General features: G+C 42.8%; 2 protein-coding genes across 4 annotated transcripts in view; both read left to right on the forward strand.

The window, feature by feature from the left end:
- LOC144585073 (uncharacterized) overlaps window positions 1–18,792 on the forward strand; it is a 23,674-nt gene extending 4,882 nt beyond the window's left edge. Inside the window, exons 2-3 of one of the 3 annotated variants that reach the window (XM_078382560.1) lie at window positions 984–1,076; window positions 18,590–18,792. The gene's annotated coding sequence lies outside the window, so the exon portion shown is untranslated. Of the gene's footprint in view, window positions 1–983; window positions 1,077–2,881; window positions 16,114–18,589 lie in introns of those variants that run through there. The other 2 variants (XM_078382561.1, XM_078382562.1) reach the window with 2 other exon arrangements.
- Window positions 1–22,402, forward strand: part of LOC144585081 (uncharacterized) — a 49,281-nt gene extending 26,879 nt beyond the window's left edge. Inside the window, exons 4-5 of the mRNA XM_078382592.1 lie at window positions 2,944–2,953; window positions 19,075–22,402. Coding sequence (XP_078238718.1) covers window positions 2,944–2,953; window positions 19,075–20,563 — 1,499 coding nt within the window. The 3' untranslated portion in view covers window positions 20,564–22,402. The remainder of the gene's footprint in view (window positions 1–2,943; window positions 2,954–19,074) is intronic.
- Window positions 22,403–26,942: the final 4,540 nt, after the last annotated feature.

Here is a 26,942-nt window from a genome sequence, read left to right on the forward strand (position 1 = left end):
TTCAGTCATTAGATTCTTAATTAGCTTAGAAGTCATGTATTTATTCAAAATTACTTTCATCCTGCCTTTCTCCTCTTTGCTTCTTTATGTCTTAACTGTTTTCGTTGGCGCAGGGGATGGTGGTCGGCTGGATGGCCGGACCTTGGGGGCCTGAGAGGCTGAGCGAAGGGCCTCCTGGAAGGTCTTAGAAAGCAATCGGAAGTTGTGTGTCATCATCACACGGGGGGGGGGGGTGCCGGACCACCACATTCTTCTGGATAGGCTCTTTCCAGTTTTTCATGCCTCTGTGAAAGAGTGCGGGGAATTAATGGAAACCTGAAACACTCCACAGACTGAGGGTCGAGGGGGCTGAACAGAAGTCTGTCCCCCCAGCACCCCTGCCGTTCCCAGAGTGACACCACACAAGGGAACATCCCAGAATCTGACTCCCCTTTTTCATCAAGTGACCACTCCTCCCCCAGACACAAAGCCATGGTCAGGGCTGTGAAGGGCAAAGAGCAGAAGAGGGTCTCCCGCAGAGTCCAGAGGTCCCCAACCTCTGGCCTCCAGAGGTTCTTGGACTGTAACTCCCAGAAGCCTTCACCACCCCCTCTGCTGGCCAGGATTTCTGGGAGCGGAAGTCCAAGAACATCCGGAGGCCCAAGGTTGGGGGGACCCCCTGCTTTAGACCCTCTGGACGGCTGCCTTGGGTGGTTGCCAACCTTCAGCCACCCTTTGCGCTGTCTGGCTCGGCCTCCTTTTTCCTGCTGGCAAGGCGGGCACGAGATTGTGCAGCATTTTTGGGCTATTTCCTGGCTTTTGGAATCATGGGTATAGAAGCACACAATTCCCCCCCCCCCAACTCATAACCTGGAGGTATTTTTTGAAGAATTGAATTCTCCAGATTGTCAAAAAGACAAAGGCTTCTATGCTAAGGGAAAGTTTTTGGTTTTATCTATATGAGAAGGCTCCAGAATTATTTGTTTTTATTTTTTTCTCCCAAGGACGAGGTGAGACTCAGCTGATGCTCTCCGGCGTTTCTCTGGATGAAAAGACAAGAATCAAACTCCGAAGCCCCCCAAAAACTTGAATAGCAGGTGAGATCTCTTTCATTCTTTGGGACCAGAAGCACCCCTGTGTTTGTTTATTTATTAAACAGCAACCCTATCATTAGCAGGACGCTAATCCTGAATTACATCAGTATTTCAGAGAATTTTAGCCCACTCGCAGGAAGCATCAGGAGCGTTTGGAGGGCGCCTTCCACCAGACCTTCCATGGTGCCTGGTGAGGGCCAGAGGGGCCACCGAGATGGGGCGTGACAGTGCAAAGGAGACCGAGATGGTGTGAAATCCCCATATCCTGAGGTTCACTTTGAGTCTCTTCTGTCGACTTCCGTCTGTCGCCCCGTTCTGGAGACCTCTGGTTTGTGAAAGCAAAGACACGCTGTCAGTTCCCTGGCTGAGTGGGGGTTCGAACCCGGGTTGTGTGAGTCCCAGTTTTACTGTCTACAGTAGTGCATCTCTGAACATGCGCAGAGTGTTTTTCTTTTCGTTCGCAGTCCTGCTTGGCTTAGCCCTGTGCTGTTGGTGAGATTCCAACCCTGGACAGCGTGGCATCCTACCCCCCCCCCCCCCCCCCGGAATTTCTCCTTTCCTCTTTTGGGATCCAATAGGACAAGTCACTCCTGTCAGGACCAGCCTCCCTCTAGGGAGTGCTACTCCTTCAGCCAGAGAGCCTCCAGGTATCTGTGTACCCCGTTTCAGCTGGGCTGAGTCCCTTTAACCATCAGCCATGGTGTAGCACAAATCCTTTCCAGTAAGTCTGGCCTTAAAGGTTCTCTTCTGCACTTGCTTGTAGCTAGCAAGTACAGACACCTGGGCTTTGTAGTCCCTTAAGACTCACTAAAGCTCGGAGGATTAGGACTCCGTCTGATAGCAATATTATGGCCTTGCCACCCCTGGAGGCAGGCTCAGCAGACTCACTGCTCAAGAGACCAGTCCTGTAGATTTTTAAATTTCTTTTTTTATTGAAAAAATTAAGTTTCATAGAAAATCCAGTTCGTTGTATAAGCATGGCATAGATTATATTTCCAAGGAATATTGCAGTTAAAATGAATAACATGTTCCAGCTAAGTAAAAATAGCTAAGATTTCTAAAAAGCTTTCTTCAGGGTAGGCAAAGGGTGAGAGCCCCCATTCTTCTCTCTGTTCTTCCTACATTCTGAAACCTTCATCCTAACACAAGGAAAAAAAGGTAAAATGGATCAAAAACCTCTCTACGCTAAGGAACTCTCCACATGGCACAATCTCCATTTTCTACTCGCTAAACTCCACCCTTCTTCTTCATCTGAGTTGTTGACTAATTGTAATTCAGGGGCTGCAAAGTCTCTCCCGGCCTCTCTTTCTCACAGGAATGCATGTGTTGTTTTGTTCTTCCAATCTTCTTTCCAATTAAGCTGGAATGTTATTTCACCCCTTATATTGTCCTTGCCATCCCAGGCTTCAGCAAAACATTCTTACCACTTCTCACGGCCTCTTCAGAAAACATTCCCAGGGCTTACAATCAGCCTTATACAGAACCAATTTGAATCCGTATTACATTTCTAATGACTACATAAACCATTCAAATCACATGCTTTAAACCACATACTCATGATCATGACAACTCCTGCATGAAGAGATTTTTGTAGAAGGAAATAATTTTTGGAGTAGGAGAGCCTTCTTCTCGCTTCTCTGCAAGAGTAGACCTTTTTTCAATCCATGGTGTCTTTTTGGTAGGTTCCAGCTGATTGATTAATTGATTTTATTTTGGGAGCATCCGTTATCCTTCCGCATGACATCTCAGGAACATCTTTAAGAGAGAAACACCTTCTGTTAATTCTCCATGGTGCGTTTCTCCTGCAGAATTATGAGAGGAAAAGTGATCCTTGATGACCTCTTCCAAGTTCTGAGAATGGTTTTTGCAGGACAGAGGCTGTCCCAGAAGATCGCCCGCCAACCTTCTTCCTGTGTCTCTTCGGCTTCTTCCTGCGACGACCAAGGCAGGGTCTCCCCTGGCCGGGCGCGGAGCCTCAGCTGCCCTTGAGAGGAAGGGAAGGGAAAGCCGGAGACCCAAGGAGGAGGGAGGCGTGCGGTCTCTTCCTCAAGAAGGGCTCCTGCTGGGAGGTTCTCACAGGGAAGAAGGAAGCCTTGCACAGCCTCTGGAAAGAAACAGGAGGTGGGAAGATTGCAGGGTGCGGGTGCGGGCGTTTGTGCATTTATCGGGCCCCAGGCATGGATTTCAGAGAAGGTGCCAAGCAAGTGGTAGATGGAGTGCATACACATATATTGTACATACACACACACACACATACATGCATACGTACAGAAATGTGGGTTGAGGATTTCTCTCCTAAGGTTCCCACAGGTTTTTTTTTAAATTTGCCTAGATCTTTGTCCATCATTTCCCCAAAACATACTGAATCTGTTGCAGAAACGTCATTGAAATAAAGTTTGGGGATAATGGTCTTTGGTCATAAGGAGAGGACATTGAGGGAAAATGTTTCCATTTTGAATCCCAACGTCAGATGAAGGGGTGAAAGACACATGGAGGCAGAGAGTATAAGACCTCTTCATTATTGAGAAAAAAAATGAGAGAAGGAAAATAAACTAAGATGCAAGTTATTTCATTTATGATCCCTTCTGTTTTTCGTTGCTTCTAATTTCAGTCTTTTTTCAATAGTTTCCTCAAATTTCACAATTTTTCATTTGCTGCATAATATAATTTGATATTGAGTATCTGATTATCTTTTTCTTTTTGTGATATGTGTCACAGTTACTTATCAATCCTAGCTTTTTTACTATTCTTGCAATATATATTAATCATCACTTGCCATTCTTTTAACCACATGTCAGTAATCTTTATTGGTAACATCCAGAATACAGTGGGGTCTCTACTTGCGAAAGGTTCTACTTACGTACTTTTCCAGTTACGTCCTTCTCCGTCTGCAAAAATCCATTTCCACTTACGAAAGGAGAATCCACTTACATAAGGAATGGGGGGGGGAAAACAACATTGGCCAGGGAAGTGCCTAGGACCAAATAAGGGCAAAAAGAACAAAGCGGGAGAAGCGGGGAAAGCAGCAGATTCAAACTGCTTCCATTCGTCTGTTGGCCAGGGAAGAGAGAATTGTTTCCTTTGCTCCACTTTGCTGATTACTGTACTGTACATCTGGGAAAACGTGGGTTGAGTGTAGAATGAATTGTTTTCTTTGCTTGCTGCGGTTTGCTGCTTAGATCTGGGAAAACGTGGTGGGGGGAGAAGGAATTGTGGGGTGAGAATGTAGAATGAACTCCAAAAATGAATTGTTTCCTTAGAATCTGAACCTTTTCTACCCATGGTGCATGCATGTTTTCCCCCTTTGAATGGAAATGGGAAAATGGGCTCCTGGTGCTTGCTATGCTGGATGCTTGCCAAAACGGGCAGCCTGGCAGGGAGGGAGGCTTTAAAAAGCACAAACATTTGTCTGAGGGGTCTGTGTGCCCCAGTGATGACCTTTTCTTCCTTCCTTCCTTCCTTCCTTCCTTCCTTCCTTCCTTCCTTCCTTCCTTCCTTCCTTCCTTCCTTCCTTCCTTCCTTCCTTCCTTCCTTCCTTCCTTCCTTCCTTCCTTCCTTCCTTCCTGCCTCTTTTCCACATTGTTCCCTCCCTCCCTCCCTCTCTCCCTTTGGGTTGGTTTGGTGGGAAAAGAGCTCTGTGTCTTTGTGCTGAAGAATTGTGTGGGTCAGGCATTCTGGCTTGCAAAGCCTGGGTCAAGGTGTGACTTCCAGACTCCTGCCAGTGTGTCTTTGTGCTGAAGAAATCAGCACAACAAGCTTTAAAACATGTTCCTGATCCTTTCTTGACCTAAGAAGAAAAGAAACAAAATATTCCCCTCTAGTGGTCGAAGGTGGAATAGCAGCTTCCCATTAGTTTCTATGGACGGAAAAGAGCAGATACGGATTAAATGGTTTTCAATGCATTCCTATGGGAAATGCAGATTCTACATAAGAACTTTTCCACTTGAGAACCACCTTCCAATACGGATTAAGTTCTTAAGTATAGGAAATTTAATTTAGGGATCTATTTCATTTTAAGTAATGCAACAGCTTGGGCCCAGGCTCCCTGAAGGACAGTATCTCCCTATATGCGCCTTCTTGGTGATTAAGATCAGCAGAGGGGGCCCTCCTCTCAGCCCCATTGCCAGCCCAAGGACAGCTGATGGGAACACAGGAGAGGAGGGCCTTCTTGGTGGCAGCCCTCGGGCTATGGCACGCCCTCCGTTGGGAGATCAGGAAAGGGACCTTCCCTGTTTATGCTTCTGAAAAAAGCTAAAGACGCATCCCTTCAGACAGGCTTTTAACAACTATGAATCCCTGAACCCCATTTTAGCAGATAATATTATTTTATTCCTGTTTTAATATTTTAATTTTATTTAAAATCATATATTGTTTAATTTGTTTTTTAATATTTAATTTACTGTGTTTTTAACTGTGTGAACTTTTATGTTCTAAGCTGTTTTGGGTCCCTTGGGAGAAATGCGGCATGTACTTTATTATTGTTATGATGATGATGATGATGATGATGATGATGATGATGATGATGATGATGATGTAAAACCAGCAAAAATATGCTTTAAAATTTTATCTTTTCACCTCTCTGCTCAGCCTATCCAAGTTCATTTTAAATACACACTAATGGGTTAATCTGAATTCACACTAATGGGTTAATCTGCACTTGAGCAGAGCATTTTTGGAAACTTTCACAGCTTTAAGCACTTAGTGCTGGGACCTCCCCTACACCAGCTATATTACTCTGCCCTTGGCACTAGTGCCTCAGTTCTAAGGAACTGACCACCACTGCCCAGCATGCCATGGCACATGTGATGGATAGCAGGGAGGAGGGCGGGATGTGTGAATTCACAGACGACCACTTGAAGAACCAGAGTTACAGGTAAGTAACTTTCTCATTCATGGCCTCTGTGAATACACATGAATCGGTGACTGAGAAGCTACGCAAACTAACCAGGAAGAGGGATGCCACGAAAGTGCAGAAGTCAGGACAGCTTGACCCACCGCAGCCTCAGCCTTCAGCCGGACATCCAGTTGGTAGAATGAGATGAGGATAGGTGGAGTGGTGCATGTGGCAGCACGGTAGACATCCATGATGTCCATTCCATGGAGAAAGGCTGTTGAGAATGCTACAGCTCTAGTAGAGTGAGCTCTCACTGACTTTGGAAGAGGAGTCTCTGCCAAATCATAGGGAAGACAGATGGTCATGACGGACCATCTAGAGATGGTCTGAGATGTCGGGATCTGCAAGATGAAGGAAAGTAGGGGTCTTGCAGATGAAGCCTCAGGGGCAGGGATCTTTCTCCTTGACCAGCAAGGGGGAAAAGAAAAGACGGGACACTCGAGTGTATGGCAGCTGTTCAGAGGTGGAATCTCTTGTTCCCCCGCCTCCTCTTCTTTTATTGTATCCCCCTACTACATTTGCTCTAGTTAATCAATACAGAGGTAACTAATTTCCTGAATACACAGGCATCAGCAAACAGAGGCTGGTAAGCAGACAGTTAATAGTAAACAGACACAGATACCATCCAAATACACAGACAAGTTCCTGAATACACGAACACTTTAACTACATTATCCAGAGACAATAGACAGCAGGTCAATGATTTATCCGTTACTGGAAGTTAGCAGTTATGTACGTGTCTTGCAGCTAGGGCATGATGTCTGCTACTAGCATACAGATATATACCTTTATATACATTTATAATATTCATTTGCTACTGCCATAGATATATACATTTTAAAGGCATACAATTTTCCCACATCCCAACCGTTTTTTATTTATTTTGTTGAAGACAATGTCTGTTGTAAACTCCTGAAAATTCCGAATCCAGTTATTATGGTATGAAGTCAGGCTCATCTTCAGCAGAGGGCGGAATAGCATGTTCCAGGCCACTGGGAATAAGGAAAGCATTCAAATAGCCAAACCTGCTTCCTTGTTGCACTGAGAGCCAAAACTCTTTCTTTACAACTTTAAAACATTGTTCAGATGGAATGAAACCTGGAATCTTGCAAGAGAATTAAATTTACAGTGTAGATTAAAGAAAATACAATATAGGATAATTAAAATTACAATTACAATAAGATATGCATAACAAGTATACAGAACAATTTTCAGGAAAATAAAACATATTGAAAACATATTATTCAGATATATAAGCACAGCATATTACTAAGAGGCAAAAGCAAAACATTTTTTTAAGGTATACAGATTTTTTGCATAGAAATATGTGACACAGACAACTTCCCCACTGAAGACACACACACCATGAATTTCTTGTATGACACTTGACTGGAGAGATACATATAGAACTTGGCAAAAGAACAGCAACTTATTTTGAGGGATGAGTAGTAAAGAATGGTGCTTGTATGCATCTGCCTGGCTCTGGGCAAAGTTCTTAAACTGTACAACTGACTGAATTAAAAAGTTGCCTGCTAGTGCCCTTAAATTTCCCCTGGACTGAAAATGTGTTTTTACAAGCAAGCATGTCAGATGTATCAGCATCACAGTGTACAAAATTGCCTACTGTGGGGCCTACTTGTAGGGAATAATATGCTTCTCTGTCTCAGGGATAAACAGACAAAGTTTTCATATTACATTAGAAAATAATTTTCAAGGAAAACTGTGACGTAAAAGAATAAACATACAGTGTCTACAACAAAATTAAATTCAGCATTAGAGAAAAGCTCAAAGGCTAAAACTGCAGTTAATTCTGAGTATAAAACTAAGAATTGCTTCTCTAAAATTCAATACTTTAAGATCTGGCTAATAGAGGAAACACATGTTATGCACTTTTATCCTGCAGAAAGAAAAACAAACATTTTTGACAATTTACAGCATTTGCAACAAACATTTTCTCAGGGATGTGACACTGTTACTCCTGGAAGGCAGAGACAGGAATGCAGGCTTGTATGAAGTCCCATATGCTCACAGCAATGCAAGGTGTGATAGGATTTGTAGTTCTAAGAACATGGAACCTAGAGTGTGCAGGACAGCATTTGGATCCTTACAAGTGGCTTGAGTGTAAACAATGCTTTCTCTAGATTGGAAGGTGATGGGGAAAAACTTTCTGGTTCGCCTCCTCCCACCTCAATATGCAGCATTATCTCTCTACTGTCCAGGTGGGAGGCATTCTTTGGTGATCTATATAATTGCCATGTCCGGCTGAGTAGGACTTTTCATTCAAACAGGATTAGCATATGGAAAAAGCAGTTCAAAACAAGCTTCATGTTGCCGGCTGAGTAAGATTTTTCACCCAAACAGGATTGGCATATGGAAAAAGCAGTTCAAAACAAGCTTCATGTTGGTGTGTAACAGTTACCCCCCTTAGATTCTCTTCTTCCTCCCCTTCCTTATATGATGCATCTAATGCTTGTAAAGCTGCTTTTGTACCCCCAGTCTATGATATCAAAGAAATCTGGGCCTGGGTCCCAATTCCATGAAATATCATGCAACTTTGGCTGAACAGGCGGAGACACTAAAGTAGCTGCTGCTTCTTTCAGACCAGCAAGGAAGGGAGTCAGGCATGCAGTTTGATTTGCTGATTGGAATGCATTTATAGATACTCCTGCTGCTTGAGTTAGAGCTGTTGTCGCGGAGCCTTGCTGAACAGCAGTAGAAAATGCAGCTCCTCCCATAAACATTAGAGGACCATCAGGGGACGCACCAGCATTAATTTCTGTTTGCTTAAATGCTCTATCTTGAAGGCAAATGAGTCCTTCTGCTGGTGGAAAGGAATCTTTTGTCAAGGCTTTGCAGCCATTAGAGACAAGCCATTGGACGGATGAGAAGTCTGGGAGAGCCTCTGTCTCTGTGTCTTTAAGACTGAGTTGTAATTTGGAGATGCCATGAGCTGGGAAAAGTTCAGATCTGACAGTAACTGCTATGGCAGATTCTTGCATGACAGCAGAAATTGCACAGCTAGTTTCTGGACAATTTTCTGAACAAGCACCTGTTGTATCCATTGAAGGATGGTTATCAATCTCAGTTGCTTGAGGTGGCAGTGCTTTTAATTCATCAGGCTGGTCAGAATGAGACGAAGGGTGCAGCAGGGAAGCCAAAGAGGCTGAAGGGAGGGGAGGCAGAATTTGAGGGAGTTGTTTGATTAGATTAGCCTCGAATTCTGAATCGAAAAAGATGTTACGTGTGTCTTGGAGGCAAGTACACACTACAAATTGTTCCTGAAGATTTGACAAAGAAGTTCCCATGTTTCTTAGAAGTGTAGGTGTCTTACTGGACAAATTCCACTCACCCGAGGGATCCTTGCGGATGATTGACGCGTCTTGGGGCCTATGCCAGGCGAGATGAGTGCGAATTGTCGAAAGTTGACCTCAGTCCTACTCATCGGGATCCAGAGGATGCGTGCGCGCGCTGTAGCCCTTCCATACCGGGCGTGATGAGTAGGTGGTCTTCAAGAATGGACCTCAGAGAGGTGAATTACCTCAGAGAGGGCACCATTTTGTCGGGATCTGCAAGATGAAGGAAAGTAGGGGTCTTGCAGATGAAGCCTCAGGGGCAGGGATCTTTCTCCTTGACCAGCAAGGGGGAAAAGAAAAGACGGGACACTCGAGTGTATGGCAGCTGTTCAGAGGCGGAATCTCTTGTTCCCCCGCCTCCTCTTCTTTTATTGTATCCCCCTACTACATTTGCTCTAGTTAATCAATACAGAGGTAACTAATTTCCTGAATACACAGGCATCAGTAAACAGAGGCTGGTAAGCAGACAGTTAATAGTAAACAGACACAGATACCATCCAAATACACAGACAAGTTCCTGAATACACGAACACTTTAACTACATTATCCAGAGACAATAGACAGCAGGTCAATGATTTATCCGTTACTGGAAGTTAGCAGTTATGTACGTGTCTTGCAGCTAGGGCATGATGTCTGCTACTAGCATACAGATATATACCTTTATATACATTTATAATATTCATTTGCTACTGCCATAGATATATACATTTTAAAGGCATACAATTTTCCCACACTGAGAGGAAGCAGTTGCTCCAAAGGAGGAGCTGACAAAGGTGACAAAGAGATGCTGTGAGGCACAAAAAGTGGTCATGTTATGCACATAATGCGACAGAGCATGCTTCATGTCTAGAGCATGTGGAGCTGTCTCAGGCACTGAAGATGGTGTGGGAAAGAAGACAGGAAGGGCCGCTGACTGGTTCAGATAGAAGGCAGAACATACCTTAGACAAGAAGGTAAGGCCTGACCTTAAGGTTACTTTACAGAAATGAGGGCCCACTCTTAGTGCAGCCAGTCCTCCAGTCCTGCAAGCCAAAGTTATTGCCAGGAGAAAGGCAGCGAGCGGAGTGATGCCGACGCCAGCTTGAAGGGAGGCCTCCTAAGCCACAAAAGAATTGATTGGAGAGAACACTATGATGTTAGTGGTCTATAGGCAGGGTGCATATTTTCCAGGCCTCGGAGAAACAGCTTGCAGATAGAACAGGCCAGTCCCAGGCAAAAGATGTGAAGGAAAAGCTGAAGGAATGCATCCAGAGACATTGGCCTAGTAGGCAAATGTTGTCTTGATACAAAGTGACAGAACGCCTACCCATTATAGGAGTAGGTCAAGGTGGTAGAAGGTTTGCAAGCATCATTGAGCATGTCTGTTACAGTCGGGGAAGACTCCATATGGGCAGGTAGGGGGAACTCAAGGTCTGGATGAAATATCTGATCCTCGTCCCGAGAAAGCAGATGAGGGACCAGGTGCAGCCTGATGTATTCCGCAGCTCAGGGGATCAGGATCAAGAACCATGGCTAGCAAGGCGACCAAGCATGACGTTTGCACACTCATGACGGACACAAACAACAGTCATTTGAAGAAGGGGAAAAGGTGGAAACCTGTAAAGGAGGCCCTGTGTTGGGCACACCTGCTGACACTGGATGTGATCTCTGTGCTGAGTTTTCATGGCTGTAAAATTCAGGTTCTGTTTTCTTTGGTTTATTTTATATAACTTTACAGTATGAATGTGGGATATTTGCTTCTGTAGCCGCGATTCAAAAAAATGGTCCAGTATTGCTGCACCATGTCGTGCCTGTGTTGCTAGCAGGATAAAAAGTTGCCAGGCTTCCCATAGGAAAAGGCAGCCTGAATATTAGGAGCAGGACTGGGAGCAGTGAAGATGGTCTGCACAGGACATTCTCTCTTCTGCTCCCTGCCATCCACACTTGCTAAAAAACAGCCCTGACCTTTGCCTTGGGTTTGGGAGAGTAGCGGTGGACTGTTGGACTGTTAGCTTCTGGGATTTCCCCTTGTGGGATGTCGCTCTGTGAATGGTAATAGTGCTGGGACTCCTGCTCTACCCCTTGACCTCTTGGCCGCTGGAGTGTCTCTGGGTTCCATGGTTTCCCATACTATTTCACACTGTTACAAGACAAGGGGATACCTGGCTCAGCAGTACTAGGAGCGAGAAGGACCTTGGAATCATCTTAGGTCACAAGCCAACAGTGTGATGTGGCTGCAAAAAAGGCCAATGCTATTAAGGCTGCATTAAGAGAGGGAGCCCCTTCACGGATTGCTGCCCCCTTCACGGATTGCTGCCTTTTCGTGGCGAAGGGGCTTGAGTAACTCAGGGAAGCTATGGGCTATGCCGTGCAGGGACACCCAAGACGGACAGGTCTGGAATGTAAGATCTTGGAAAGCTGGATGTAGTCAAACACAAGATGGCAAGAATAAACATTGACATCCTAGGTGTCAGTGAACTAAAATGGACGGGAATGGGCAAATTATCATGTCTACTATTGTGGGCAAGAATCCAGTAGAAGGAATGAAGTAGCCCTCATAGTCAACAAAAGAGTGGGAAAAGCTGTAATGGGATATAATCTCAAAAATGACAGATGTCAATACGAATCCAAGGTTTTTCCTATAGTGATGTATGGAAGTGAGAGCTGGACCATAAAGAAAGCTGCCCACCGAAGAATTGATGTTTTTGAATTGTGATGCTGGAGGAGGCACTTGAGAGTCCCCTGGACTGCAAGGAGAACAATCCTACCATGTCCATCTTTGCACAAAATGTTCCTTTAATATCTCCAATTTTCCTAAACAGATCTGTTTGTTCCTTTTCTATTGTTTCCCACTATTTCTATGCACTGTTCATTTAAGAAGGCCCTCTTGTGATGAGAGGGGGGTGGAGCTACAAACAGCGAGGCAGCAAGGAATCTGGACTCTCCAGATTTCTGCTGCATGCTGTGAATCCAGACTCTCCCCAAGAAATTGGAGGGCAGGGAAGGCTAGGAGAAGCCCACCCTGAGTCGCAGGAGAGCAGAGATCTTCTGGGGGGTGGAAAGCAACCACCTCTCAGATCACTCCTTCAGACAAAGGATTCCATCAACGCCATTGTCTAATGTCGTCCTAGCTGTGAAGCTCCACGACAGGAAGGAAGCATGAAGATTTACGAATGACTGCATTAACAAGGACTAATTGGTTTCAACATCGCCTCTGTAAGTACAAAATAAACTTAAGCGGCTGATTTCAAAGAAGATAGTGTAACCTTGGAAGCGGCAAACAAGTATATCTCGAAATTACAAAGCTTCTTTGTTCATCTACTTTGCAACCACGATGGATTTAACAGAAGACATAATAAATGCCTTTCAGAACTTACAAAGGAACATTCTGAATCATTTTGAAATTCAGTTTTTTGAACTCCAGACTGTGCTTTCGGATATGAAGGAAACGACAGAGCTTTGGGAATTTTCGTCAGAACAGCGTACTGAAACAGAAGCAGATCAGCCCACTATAGCAGCAGAAGAAAGAGTGACTTTATTTGTTTTTAAAAAGGAGGGTAAAATCTTTAAAAAGGAGGTTAGGAAAACTGATTTGTATTGTGAGAAAGAGGTCCAGGTGGGTGAAAAAGAGATGTGTCCTAACTCGATGGGTGAATTTGCAAAACAAAGAAGCAAAAAGGCAAGGCTGAAAGGGAAACAAAATGATTACAGATCAGACATTGCTTGGCTTCAAAGGCAGAACATGATGAGCCCACCAAATGAGAGAGAAAATAGCCTAATAGGGTTCCATAGATGGCATTTCAAAACTAGTAAAAAAGGAGCCAATCTAATTTTAGGTTTATAATGTTATAAATAAAAGGGGAAATGTTAATTGATGAATATAACAACAAAGTAATTTTGATTATGTTTGGAGATAAACAACAATTATGAATTATTAATTATACAATCTGACATATCTATGATGACTATAATATTAGAAATTGTGGACTTTATGGTACACTTTAAGATGCAACTTAACTTTAGGTTAATAAGGCCATAAGAGATCTGGAATAGCTGGGCTGTGTATAGAGTTAAGATTTATAAACTAAAAAAAGGAGGAACGTTACCCGATGAATATAACAATAGAAATTATGGATTTGAGAATTTTTATCTATATAATCTGAAATATCTATGATGAACACAAGATTAGACTGTAAAGCTTTTACTTAGAGAAACATAATATGAATTATAAGAATGTAACCTTAGATTTATTATGTTATAAGTGATTTGGAATTCCTGGCCGTGCAATGGAGTTAAGATTTATAAAATATAAAAGGGTGAATGTTATTTGATGATTATAAAAACCAAATTATAAATTTGAGGGGCACACATATCTACACAAAATGGATGTGATTTATATATTGCAAGTAATTTCTACTATGTTTGGAGTCAAATGGCAATTAAGAATTTCCAATTATGTAATCTGAAATGTCTATGATGAATATAACATTAGAAACTGTTGAGTCTAAGGCACGTAGTCTGAGAAACAAAATATATACAAACTGTAACATGATTGAATATATCAGGTGAGAGACATTTAATATCCCTACTTTTTGAAAGACTGATGATGATATTTGAAAATATATGAAATTGATGATGATATATGAAATACTGATATGAAATACATGTATGTATAGATGTATATTAGAGTGAACATAGTACTAGAGATTACTTAATTATAGTATAAAGCATTAACATGGAGATATTAAGCACATATGAATTATAATATGATTAAGTAGCCAATATTAGATAAATATATTTTGTGGTGTTTTTTATCTTTGCTGAAATGCGGATTTCTCATGATAGTAAAATATTGATATTCTGAGGCATAATTGGTTAGCCAAGGATGTAAGAGAAATTATCTTAAAAATCAATCATTAGAATTACTATAACTTTAGGATGACTCACATCTCAAGCAAAATTTTAAGAGCAATAAGGTTGATGCAGTCAGATTTATATAATGGATAATATTATATGAAATGCCTCCACCCTGCCTATATGTGGGGTTTTGTTGTTTTGTCTCTCTCTCTCTCTCTCTCTCTCACTCTCTCTCTCTCTCTCTCTCTGTGTGTGTGTGTTTGTATTTATTACTTTTGCTTGTTTTGTGTGATCTCTGTTAGGTTTGTATGTCTATAGTGTGATAAAATAAAAAATATTTTTTAAAAAAAGAAGGCCCTCTTGTCTCTCCTTGCTATTCTTTGGAAGTCTGCATTCAATTTTCTGTAACTTTCCCTATCTCCCTTGCATTTGGTTTCCCTTCTCCTCTCTGCTATTTGTAAGGCCTCATTGGACAGCCACTTTGCTTTCTTGCATTTCCTTTTCTTTGGGATAGTTTTTGTTGCTGCCTCCTGTACAATGCTACGAGCCTCTATCCAAAGTTCTTCAGGCACTCCGTCCACCAAATCGAGTTCCTTAAATCTGTTCTTCACTTCCACTGTGCATTCATAAGGGATTTGGTTTAGATTATACCTGAGTAGCCCAGTGGTTTTTCCTACTCTCTTCAGTTTAAGCTTGAATTTTGCTATGAGAAGCTGATGATCAAGAGCCACAATCAGCTCCATGTCTTGTTTTTGCTGACTGTATAGAGCTTCTCCATTTTGGCTGCAGAGAATGTAATCAATCTGATTTCGATATTGCCCATCTGGTGATTTCCATGTATAGAGTCGCCTCTTGTGTTGTTGGAAAAGAGTGTTTGTGATGACCTGCTTGTTCTCTTGACAAAACTCTATTAGCCTTTGCCCTGTTTTGTTTTGAACTCCAAGCCCAAACTTCCCTGTTGTTCCTTTTATCTCTTGACTCCCTACTTTAGGATTCCAAACCCCTATAATGAGAAGAACATCTTTCTTTGGTGTCAGTTCTAGAAGGTGTTGTAAATCTTCATAAAATTTCAGTCTCCTCAGCATTGGTGGTTGGTGCATAAACCTGGATGACTGTGATGTTGAAAGGTCTGCCTTGGATTCGTATTTAAATCATTATATCATTTTGACATTATATCCCATTACAGCTTTTCCCACTCTTTTGTTGACTATGAGGGCTACTCCATGTTTTCTAGAGGATTCTTGCCCACAGAAGTAGATATGATAATAGTCTAAACTGAATTCGCCCATTCCTGTCCACATTTGTTCACTTACTGCCAGGATGTCAATGTTTATTCTTGCCGTCTCGTGTTTGACTGCATCCAGCTTACCAAGGTTCGTAAATCTTACATTCCAGGTTCCTATGCAGCATTTTTCTTTGCAGCATCAGACTTCCCTTTCACATCCACAGCTGAGCGTCCTTTTGGCTTTGGCCCAACCACTTCATTAGCTCTGGAGCTACTTGTACTTGTCCTCTGCTCTTCCTCAGTAACATGTTGGACACTTTCCAACTTAAGGGGCCCATCTTCCAGCATCATATCTTTTAACCTTTTGTTTCTGTTCATGGGTATTCTTGGCAAAGATACCGGAGTGGCTTGCCAATTCATACTCTATGGATTGTGTTTAGTCAGAACTCTCCACTATGACTTGTCTGTCTTGGGTGTCCCTGCACGGCATAGCCCGTAGCTTCCCTGAGTTACTCAAGCCCCTTTGCCACAACAAGGCAGCAATCCATGAAGGGGTTGTAATATTATACCTTCTTTCATATATATCATATATTTTTGTATATTGTAATATTATATCTTCTTTCATCCTTGGTAGGGTTTAACTTATCTTCCTCTTCATCCCTTAACATTTATCTTTATTTATCAAGACTTTAAACCATTCCATTTTAGCATCACATCTCCATTTGGTCCCATACTCTGAGGACATACCCTAGCAAAGCACACCCAATAGTAACAAATCCTCAAACTTTAACTATTTTCCTTTAAAAAAAAAACCTAGCCCAAAAACCCTCACCATTGTCAAGTTGGGGAAACAACCTGTATAGAATTGTTAAATCAAGTTTGTAAAATGACCATAAGTATTGTCAGAATCAGAAGTGTAAAGTAAAGCAAAGCTTGAATATACACAGCTGAGGTGATTGTTACAGCTGTGAATGTAAACGTAGGATTGGACAATACTAGGATAAAATTAGCAGCACTAGGACACACAATCTGTGGGTTGTTGTGGATTGTTGCTGGTGATACTGTTGGAGAAACTGTAGAGAAGAATCGTATTGTTCCTGTTGCTGAGAATCCTGGTGGAAGCCGTGTCTATGTGCTTGATAAGAGAAGGAACTCTGGCAAGCTGGAAGGAACTTATGGTATTCAACTACTGAACTTATTTAAATGATATATGCACTAAAACTCTGTGAAAACTACTGTGCATTATTTTGGAACTGAAAACTTGCCTGTATATATTGTTCATAATAGAATATCTACTACAGTGGGGTCTCTACTTAAGAACTTAATCCGTATTGGAAGGTGGTTCTCAAGTTGAAAAGTTCTTATGTTGAATCTGCATTGAAAACCATTTAATCCGTATCTGCTCTTTTCCGTCCATAGAAACTACAGTGGAACCTCTACTGAAGAACTTAATCCGTTTTGGAATGGTGTTCTTAAGTTGAAACGTTCTTAAGTTGAAGCAAAATTTCCCATAGGAATGGACTGAAAACCAATTAATCCGTTCTGGCTGGTTTTTTTTTTTGTTTGTTTTGTTATGTAGAGGTGCGTTCGTACATTGAAGCATTAGTTCCCATAGGAACTAATGCAAAGCTGGTTAATACATACTCTACCACTAGGGGGAGATTTTTTTTTTCAACCTAAGATGACCTAAGGTTAAAAAAAGAACAGGAAAGGTGTTTTTTTTCCTGTTCTTATCTTGGATTTCTGTTCTCAAGTAGAAGCAAAATTTAGCAAATGGAGCTGTTCTTAAGTTGGATTGTTCTTAAGTAGAGACGTTCTTAAGTAGAGACCCCACTGTATCAACACTATCCTTGTGCCTGGTGTATTCATAATCTCAGTGAAGATCTTATTTGGCTATCATACTTTGGTGTTCAGCTGGATTCCGCTACTCTGTCAACCGTTATATTTAATAATATTCCTCCCTCTTTTTGGCAGGATCCTACCTGGCCACGGGTAAGTGCAAAGTCCTGCACCTTGGAAAAAGAAACCAATTGCTCAATTACAAGATGGGGGATACTTGGCTCAGCAAAATTACGAGTGAGAGGGATGTTGGAATTGTTGTAGATTGCAAGCTAAATATGAGCCAACAATGGCTTTTTTATTAATCCAGGTTTTCCAACTCTTCCTTCGCTTTCTCCTTTCATGGGTTCACCATTTTCAATTCATTTATGGACTTGCAATATCTTTAAATTGAGTAGAGTGGTGCCTCACATAGCGATGATAATCGGTGCAGCAAAACTCGCTGCAAAGCGATTTCGTCGCTATGTGATATTAAAAAGCCCATATGAATGCATTGAAACCCCTTCAATGCATTCCTATGGGCTAAAATCCTCCATACGGCAGCCATTTTTGCTGCCCGGTAAGCAAGGAATCCATCCCAGAAAACAGTGGGTGTCCAGTTTTTTTACCCGGCGGTCATTTTGGAACCACCGATCAGCTGGTAAAAAAATCATCACTTTGCGATGATCGGTAAGCGAAACAGGGTACCGATCATCACAAAGTGATTTTTCCCCATAGGGAACATTGCAAAGCGATCACAAAAAGTTAATTGCTATGCGATTTCGTCATTAAACGGGGCACCCGTTAAGCAAGGCACCACTGTACTGTACTATGGAGGAAATTTGCAAGTAAACCATGGAACTTTTCCTGTAAAACCTCAATTCTAATCAAATCCTATCCTTGTATTTCTGAGTAAGCTGGTTGGAAAGCTCTCTGGTTTAAATATTTGGTTCCAGAACCAGAGGTTCACTGCTGTGTCTCCCATGGGTAAGGTCAGCCTGTGTGGCCCTTGGGAAACTGCAGGGTCCCAGAAGCAGGGAATGGGGAATGACTTTTGAGTATTCTCTACCTAGAACCCCCCCCCCCAAAAAGGGCTGCCATCAGTCAGAATTGACTTGATGGCCCATGATTAATATTATTTCAGATAGTGGTTAATATTAATCAACTACAATATATTTTCCCATCCCTGTCCCTTTGGAAGTATCAGTTCAGGCAAGGTGAGTCCATGCTGTTTGCACAATACGGCTAATTTTTCAAATGTTGCCTGTAAAGCCTTCAGGAGACATATGCCTTTCAAAGGAGTCAAAGACAGAGCAAGCTCTTTGGTTTGACCTCCAGTTAGTTTCTGCTCTGTGCTGCATTCTCAACATATCTTTTTTCTTTCTATCAGGTAACAAACTCGATGGCCAGAATTATTGAGAGCCACTTCTTCTGGCCCTGAAAAGAGTCAAGTGTGAAGCCAGGAAGAAAAGCTTGGAAAAACCCATGAGCTAAAAGAGAAATGGCTTAAACTCCTGAAGTGTGAAGACAGCTTCAGACCAGTGCTGCTAGTTCAGATTAAAGAACTCACCCTAAGGAGAAATCATACAAAAACATGGAATGTGAAAACAGTTTCAGCAGGAGAAGAAATCTGCGTTCACATCAAACTCACACAGGGAAGAAACTGTACAAATGCATGGAATGTGGAAAGAGCTTTTGTGAGAATGGTCAGCTTGGGAGACATCAAAGGACCCACACTGGGGAGAAACCACATAAATGCATGGAATGTGGAAAGAGCTTTAGTCGGAATGGTCATCTTAGGGTACATCAAAGGACCCACACTGGGGAGAAACCACATAAATGCATGGAATGTGGAAAGAGCTTTGGTGAGAATAGTAAGCTTAGGGTACATCAAAGAACCCACACTGGGGAGAAACCACATAAATGCATGGAATGTGGAAAGAGCTTTAGTCAGAGTGGTGCCCTTAAGTTACATCAAAGGACCCACACTGGGGAGAAACCACATAAATGCATGGAATGTGGAAAGAGCTTTAGTCGGAATGGTCATCTTAGGGTACATCAAAGGACCCACACTGGGGAGAAACCACATAAATGCATGGAATGTGGAAAGAGCTTTAGTCACAGTGGTAATCTTAGGTTACATCAAAGGACCCACACTGGGGAGAAACCACATAAATGCATGGAATGTGGAAAGTGCTTTAGTCACAGTAGTCAGCTTAGGTTACATCAAAGGACCCACACTGGGGAGAAACCACATAAATGCATGGAATGTGGAAAGAGCTTTAGTCAGATTGGTCAGCTTAGGTTACATCAAAGGACCCACACTGGGGAGAAACCACATAAATGCATGGAATGTGGAAAGAGCTTTAGTCGGAATGGTGACCTTAGATTACATCAAAGGACCCACACTGGGGAGAAACCACATAAATGCATGGAATGTGGAAAGAGCTTTAGTCTCATTTATGCCCTTAGGTTACATCAAAGGACCCACACTGGGGAGAAACCACATAAATGCATGGAATGTGGAAAGAGCTTTAGTCAGAGTGGTCATCTTAGGGTACATCAAAGGACCCACACTGGGGAGAAACCACATAAGTGCATGGAATGTGGAAAGAGCTTTGGTGAGAATGGTCAGCTTAGGGTACATCAAAGGACCCACACTGGGGAGAAACCACATAAATGCATGGAATGTGGAAAGAGCTTTAGTCGGAATGGTGACCTTAGGAGACATCAAAGGACCCACACTGGGGAGAAACCACATAAATGCATGGAATGTGGAAAGAGCTTTGGTGAGAATGGTCAGCTTAGGGTACATCAAAAGACCCACACTGGGGAGAAACCACATAAATGCATGGAATGTGGAAAGAGCTTTAGTCTCATTTATGCCCTTAGATTACATCAAAGGACCCACACTGGGGAGAAACCACATAAATGCATGGAATGTGGAAAGAGCTTTAGTCTCATTTATGCCCTTAGATTACATCAAAGGACCCACACTGGGGAGAAACCATATAAATGCATGGAATGTGGAAAGAGCTTTAGTCAGAGTCGTCAGCTTAGGTTACATCAAAGGACACACACTGGGGAGAAACCACATAAATGCATGGAATGTGGAAAGAGCTTTAGTCAGAGTTGTCATCTTAGGGTACATCAAACCACCCACACTGGGGAGAAACCACATAAATGCATGGAATGTGGAAAGAGCTTTAGTCTCATTTATGCCCTTAGATTACATCAAAGGACCCACACTGGGGAGAAACCATATAAATGCATGGAATGTGGAAAGAGCTTTAGTCAGAGTCGTCAGCTTAGGTTACATCAAAGGACCCACACTAGGAACCTTCAGGATCTGTCCTTCCAGTGAGCACTCAGGGTTGATTTCCTTCGGAATGGATAGGTTTGTTCTCCGTGCAGTCTACAAGACTCTCAAGAGCCTTCTCCAGCACCACAGTTCAAAAGCAACAATTCTTTGCCTGTCAGCTTTATGGTCCAGCTCTCACTTCCCTACATCAGTACAGGAAAAACTATAGCTTCAACTACTCGGACTTTGGTCGGCAAGGTGATGTCTCTGCTTTTTAAGATGCTGTCTAGGTTTATAATTGCTTTCCTCGCAAGTAGCAGGTGTCTTTTAATTTTGTGGCTGCTGTCGCCATCTGCAGCAATCATGGAGCCCAATAAAGAACAATTTGTCATTGCCTCTGTATCTTCCCCTTCTATTTGACAGGAAGTGATGGGACCAGTGGCCATGATCTTAGTTTTTTTGACCGTTTTTTGCGCTCTCCTCTTTCACCGTCATTAGGAGGTTCTTTAATTCCTCCTCACTTTCTGCCATCAGAGTGGTATCATCTGCATATCAGAGGTTGTTGATAGTTCTTCCAGCAGTCTTGATTCCGGTTTGGGATTCCTCCAGTCCAGCCTTTTGCATGATGTTTTCTGCATATAAGTTAAATAAGCCGGGGGACAATATACAGCCTTGTACTTTCCCAATATTGAACCAATCAACCATTGCTTCCTGTCCCATATATAGATTTCTCAAGGAGATACATGAGGTGGTCAGGCACTCCCCTTTCTTTAAGAACCTGCCATAGTTTGCTGTGGTTTTACACAGGCAAAGCAAAGCAAAGCGTGTTGCTTATATACTGCCCCATATTGCTTCAAACACTCTCTTGGTTGTTTACAAGTTATTTATGCAGGCTACACATTGCCCCCCCCCCCAACAAGCTGGGTACTCATTTTACCGACCTCGGAAGGATAGAAGGCTGAGTCAACCTTGAGCCGGCTACCTCGGATTGAACCCCAGGTCAAAGGTTTTTGCACAGTCAATGAAGCAGAAGGAGATGTTTTCCTTTTGTTGGAAAGCTTGGGGGAAGCTAAAAGGTAGATAAATATATGTAGATATAAATTCCAGAAAGGTTAATGAAAAATAATAATATTAGATGCTTTGGCTCTTATGGTTTATATATAGAGCTTAAATATGAGTGAGTCACCATATTGATTATATAGACAAGATTAGACTTACAATGTCTTTTTACCTGTAAAAGTGGGGATCTTACAGAAATGTATTGAGCTGGCCTGGAGCTTCGGTGTGGGGAGGTGTGTAACCTACCTTTATGATGAAATTAGAATTGCTTATGATGAGTTCTGGTTAGAGGTGTACGCAGGTGGAAGAATATAAAGAGACTTTATAGATAGCACTTTAGAAGCCAGGAAAAAGAATGAAAGAAATGAATTCCTAGATCCACAAGGCTGTAAATAATTAAAAATTCCTGATTTATACATGGAGCAAAGAAATATAATAAAAATGGGGAAGTTACTTGTTGAATGTCTTAAATGGTTAATAAGTATAGGTAATGCTTAGATTACATATTCTGATCACAATTATTTAGAAGGTATTGATGATGAATTAGAAACATGAAGATACTAAGTAACTTATGAACTATAATTGGTCTATGCAACTAAGAATGGCTTGAATATAAGATCAATACAGGTTTAAGTTTATATATTAGACAATTTATTTATGTTAATCTTTAGGGTTTATGTAGTCAGATTTATATATTAAATGGATATGGTCTAAAGATGCTTAGTAGGGCAATATGGTTAATGTAGTCAGGTTTATATGTTAGATGGATATATTCTCCCCACATATATGTTTTGTGTTTGTTTTATATGTTTTTGTATAATAAAAAGAAAAAGAAAAATGTGATTGGCTGACTAATGAATTGAATCAGATTAAAGAAGAAGTTTTTTAAAACCTAATCAATAAATTAAAAATCAATAAGTCACCGGTCCCAGATGGCATCCACCCAACTGTTATTAAGGAACTGAGAAATGAAGTTGTTGAATTCTTAACTAAGATATACAACTTGTCATTTAAAACAGTCCATTCATTTTGTTTTACTTGTGAGTAGACTCTGCTATTTTTGTTCACATTGGAGGCCCATATTTCTACCAATGGGGAATATCTACACCCCGAGAAGCTGGAAATAGATTTTCTGTCATTGGCAGGCTTCACTTCTCTCTCTCTCTCTTCCTTCCTTCCTTTTTCACATGTGGTTTTTTCTAGCAGCATCAGAAGTGGGTCTGTATAATTCTGATTCTTCTCTTTGCGACCTGGTGGGGAAAGGAAAGGAAAGGGGAGGGCCTCTCACTGGGGATCCAGCCAAGGGTTGGGCTCTGTCTCCGAAGGTCAGGAGAAAGGAAGGGCCCTCGTGGCTGCCCCAAGGCCAGCAGATGGAGGATGGGGTGAGTAGTAGGGTAATGGTAGCTTTATTCAAACTCAAATTTGACAGGTGCCACGCCCCCTTTTGGACCCCCAGCAGCGGAAGGGGAGGGACTTCCGGCGTCTAGGCTCGACCCAGGCCCCTTCCGGCGGAAGGGGCTGGTCGAGCGGTGACGTCGGGGGTTGTGGGGGTCACCGTGGGCCTATAGGGGTGTATTCCTAGAGTCTGGGGTCCCCCGTGTCCCTACGGTGGCCTGAGGATTGGTCCCCGAGGGGTTGTGACACCCCCACGGCCCTGTGGACCAATGGGGAGCGGTTGGAGGGGCTTGGCTAGAAAGGGCGGCCCTAGGGCATGCCCCAGCATGCCTTTAGGCCCTGCATGACGTCAGGGGTTGTGGGGATCACCGTGGGCCTATAGGTGTCTTTTCCTAGAGTCTGGGGTCCCCCGTGACCCTAGGTTAGCCTGAGGATTGGTCCCCGAGGGGTTGTGCCCCCCCACGGCCCCTGTGGACCAATGGGGAGCGGGTGGAGGGGGTTTGGCTAGAAATGATGGCCCTAGGGCATGCCTCAGCATGCCCTAGGCCCTGCAAGGGTGGGAAAGTCCCGGGGATTTGCAGAGAAGCTATAAACGTGGTTTGGGACCCTTCTGCGCGCTCTTGCGGCTCTTTGCAAAGGTCTTGTGGCTTTAAAGACATGGCTGACAAGGAGAACAAAGCTCCCGAGGCAGGCCAAAAGCTTGCGGGAAAGCCCGGGAGGCGTTTGCGTCCCAAAGGCTACTATTATGGGCCGGTGGGATTTTCCATGCCGTTGTGTCCATTAGGAACTCCTACAAGACTAAAGGCTAGCCTTCCCAAAGACCCAGAAAAGTTAAGAAAAAAATGCAAGTCTGCAGAAGACGTATTTGTATTTACCGCAAAGCCTAAGCAGAAGCCGAAAAACACAAGAAAACCGGACTGCACACTGATGTGGGGTGATGATGAAGATGCTGAGCCTCAGTGCGTTGATGGCGAACAAGGGATAAAAAGAGATTTACAGAAGCCGCCGGGTTTTGCGGAGATTGACGATGGTGCTGAGCAGCAAATGTTGGCAGAGGCTCCAGACGAAGGCTTTGAGAGTGATAAAGAGAACCAAGTCAACCTGGTAAGACCAATTTTCTTTTTAAAAAGTCTTATTAAGGGTTCCGTTATAAGGGCTTTAAATGCCATAGTTAAGGATTTATGCTAGGGTTGGGGGGGGAGGGGGGGCGGTAAAGGGCCTTTTAAAAATGACTAAAACCTTGTTTCATTTTCAATCACAGGAGAGCTTGTTTCAAGCTCAAACACAGGAGGGCCCTGAACATGATGGTGATGATGATGATGAGGGGCTTGAATGTGACTGTGGATATTGGGCGCACAGAAAGGCCCTGAAAGCTGCAGGTTGCATCCCTTCAAGAGAGAATACTTCCTGAATGACTATATAACCTGCAAATATATCCTGTATTGTGTGTGTGTGTGTGCTTCTACCTGTACCTTCTGCTGTATTGCGTGTGTTTCTACCTATGTCTTCTGTAAAAGCTAAAATGTCTGCCCTGTATTTCTACTAGCACTGAGATTTAGATGTATGCTTTACAATATTCTTGTAATATACTGTCTTTTAATAAAGAGTCTTTATTGTACCATACATTGCTCATATATGTGCTAATGGCTGAGCTGGATGCACGGGGGAAATTATTGCACAATATCTATTATACACCCTCATCAGCGGGGAGTTTTGGAGGTCTGAAGCTTCTCTTTAGGGAGGCCAAAAAACAGGTGAAAACCTTGAAACTCGGAGATGTTTCTCGATGGCTGTCCGACCAGGATGCCTATACGTTGCATAGGCCTGCTAGAATTCATTTTAAAAGAAATAAGACCGTGGTTTCCAAAATAGATGATCAATGGCAGGCAGATTTGGTTGATATGCAACAATATGCTCGGCACAACAGGGGTTGCAAGTATATTCTGGTCTGTATAGACATTCTTTCTAAGTACGGCTGGGTAAAAGCTCTCAAAGGCAAAACAGGCAAAGAAGTGGCCAGGGCCTTAGAAGCCATTTTCAAACAAGATGGAAGAAAACCTGACAAAATACAGACGGATCGTGGCGGTGAATTTCTAAACAGACCTGTAAGCAGTTTATTCAAGAAATGTGGAATACAGCATTTTGTCACCAATAATGAGGTCAAAGCAGGGGTTGTTGAGAGGTTTAACAGAACATTAAAAACAAAAATGTGGAGGTATTTCACGGCTAATAACACCTACAGGTATGTGGATGTATTACCGCAGTTCCTTAAAAGTTATAACCATAGCCTTCATAGAACTATTAAATGTAGGCCTGTAGATGTGAATCATCACAATGACATGGTCGTCTGGAAAAGAGTCTATGAGCCCTCTGTTGGAACCAAAAAAGAAGTTCCAAAACTCAGAAAAGGGGACCGTGTGAGGGTTTCTAAAAGGAAGGGTGTATTTGATAAGGGCTATGAACAGAATTTCACCACCGAGATATTTATTGTGGACCGTGTTGTAAAAGGTACAGAGAGACCTGTATATCAGCTAACGGATTATGATGGGGATGCCATAATCGGGACTTTCTATCCTGAAGAACTGCTGAAGATCAATGACAGGGAAGACGGGTTGTACAGAATTGAAAAGATTTTGGGCACAAAAGGCCGAGGTCGAAGAAAGCTCCACCTAGTCAAGTGGTTAGGTTGGCCTAGTAAGTTTAACAGCTGGGTGTCAGCCTCAGAGGTTTCTGAGGTCGTATAGGGACAGAGAAGCAAAATGGGAGATTATGGTTTTTACATCACACTACCCAGCAACGCCTGTAAGAAGGTTTTTCCTCAAAATACAAATGCCAGCTTTACGACAATGTTGCCCAAGCCCTTAGATTTGATTGGTGTTTGGGAAGTTGGTCTAGCAGAGATACAGTATCCTCGGAGCTGGTACACACTCCTGAAAAATACCCCATTTTCAATTTCTGAGGGTACAAATAAATGGATCTTTCAGTTACACAGGGGCTATTACAAGGACATTCCTGATCTTCTGAACAACATGAATGACACTATAAAACAAGCTATAGATCTACAAGAAACATGGTTGGCCTACGACCCCGTCATGGGAAAAGTTAGATTCACAGGCCCTGAAAATTACTTATTTTCAGCGGGTGCTGAGTTAGCCCACATTTTGGGGGCCCCCCCGGATGTGCCCGTCAGAAAAATACCTCATGCTGCAGACCTTACTGGGGGATTCAGTTCCTTGTACGTCTATACAGATATCATCGAGCACCAAATCGTGGGAGACCATGCTGTGCCTCTGTTACGCTGCATCCCCGTCAAGGGAGAAACCTACGAATGTGTTACAATTACCTACGACAAACCGCATTACGTGTTGATGAGCAAGAACCACATCAACACTATAACCATTGAAATAAAGACGGATCAGAACCAACCCGTGCCATTCACTCTGGGGAAAGTTGTTGTGCGGTTGCATATACGTCCCAGAAAAGGCTGTGTTTAGGAAGAGATCAGAAGGACGCTAAAATGGTGGTGTTGAAAGACTACGGGGATGTTAATGTTTATAGAGCGTACTATAAGGCCCAGGCAGGGCGTGGCCTCCCCGGTTTTCACGGATCTGTAAACATGTACGGAGCAGGACTGGGGGGCATTTTTCGTGGATTGTTCCGAAAGGCCGTCCCCCTCTTGAGGAGAGGCTTTGAGTTTATTAAGCCCCACATTAAGACGGCCGTACATAATATCGCCGGAGACGTCGCAAGTCATGTTATGAAAAAAGTGAGACCCCAAGAAGGCTCAGGACTCACGTACATGAAAAGAAGGGGTGGAGTTAAACGAAAAGCGGGTCATCTACGCCTAGGTCCACCTAAACGGTTAAACAGCGGATTGCCTCCCAAAAAACGTCAGAAGCTTGAGAACAGGAAGAAGAAAGCAAGCCGTAAGATAAAGGGTCTGAAGCGGTGCAGGGGAGACATATTTTAAAATGGCGTTCATTCACGG

The sequence above is a fragment of the Pogona vitticeps genome, chromosome Z (assembly GCF_051106095.1).
Source record: "Pogona vitticeps strain Pit_001003342236 chromosome Z, PviZW2.1, whole genome shotgun sequence".
Lineage (NCBI taxonomy): Eukaryota > Metazoa > Chordata > Lepidosauria > Squamata > Agamidae > Pogona > Pogona vitticeps.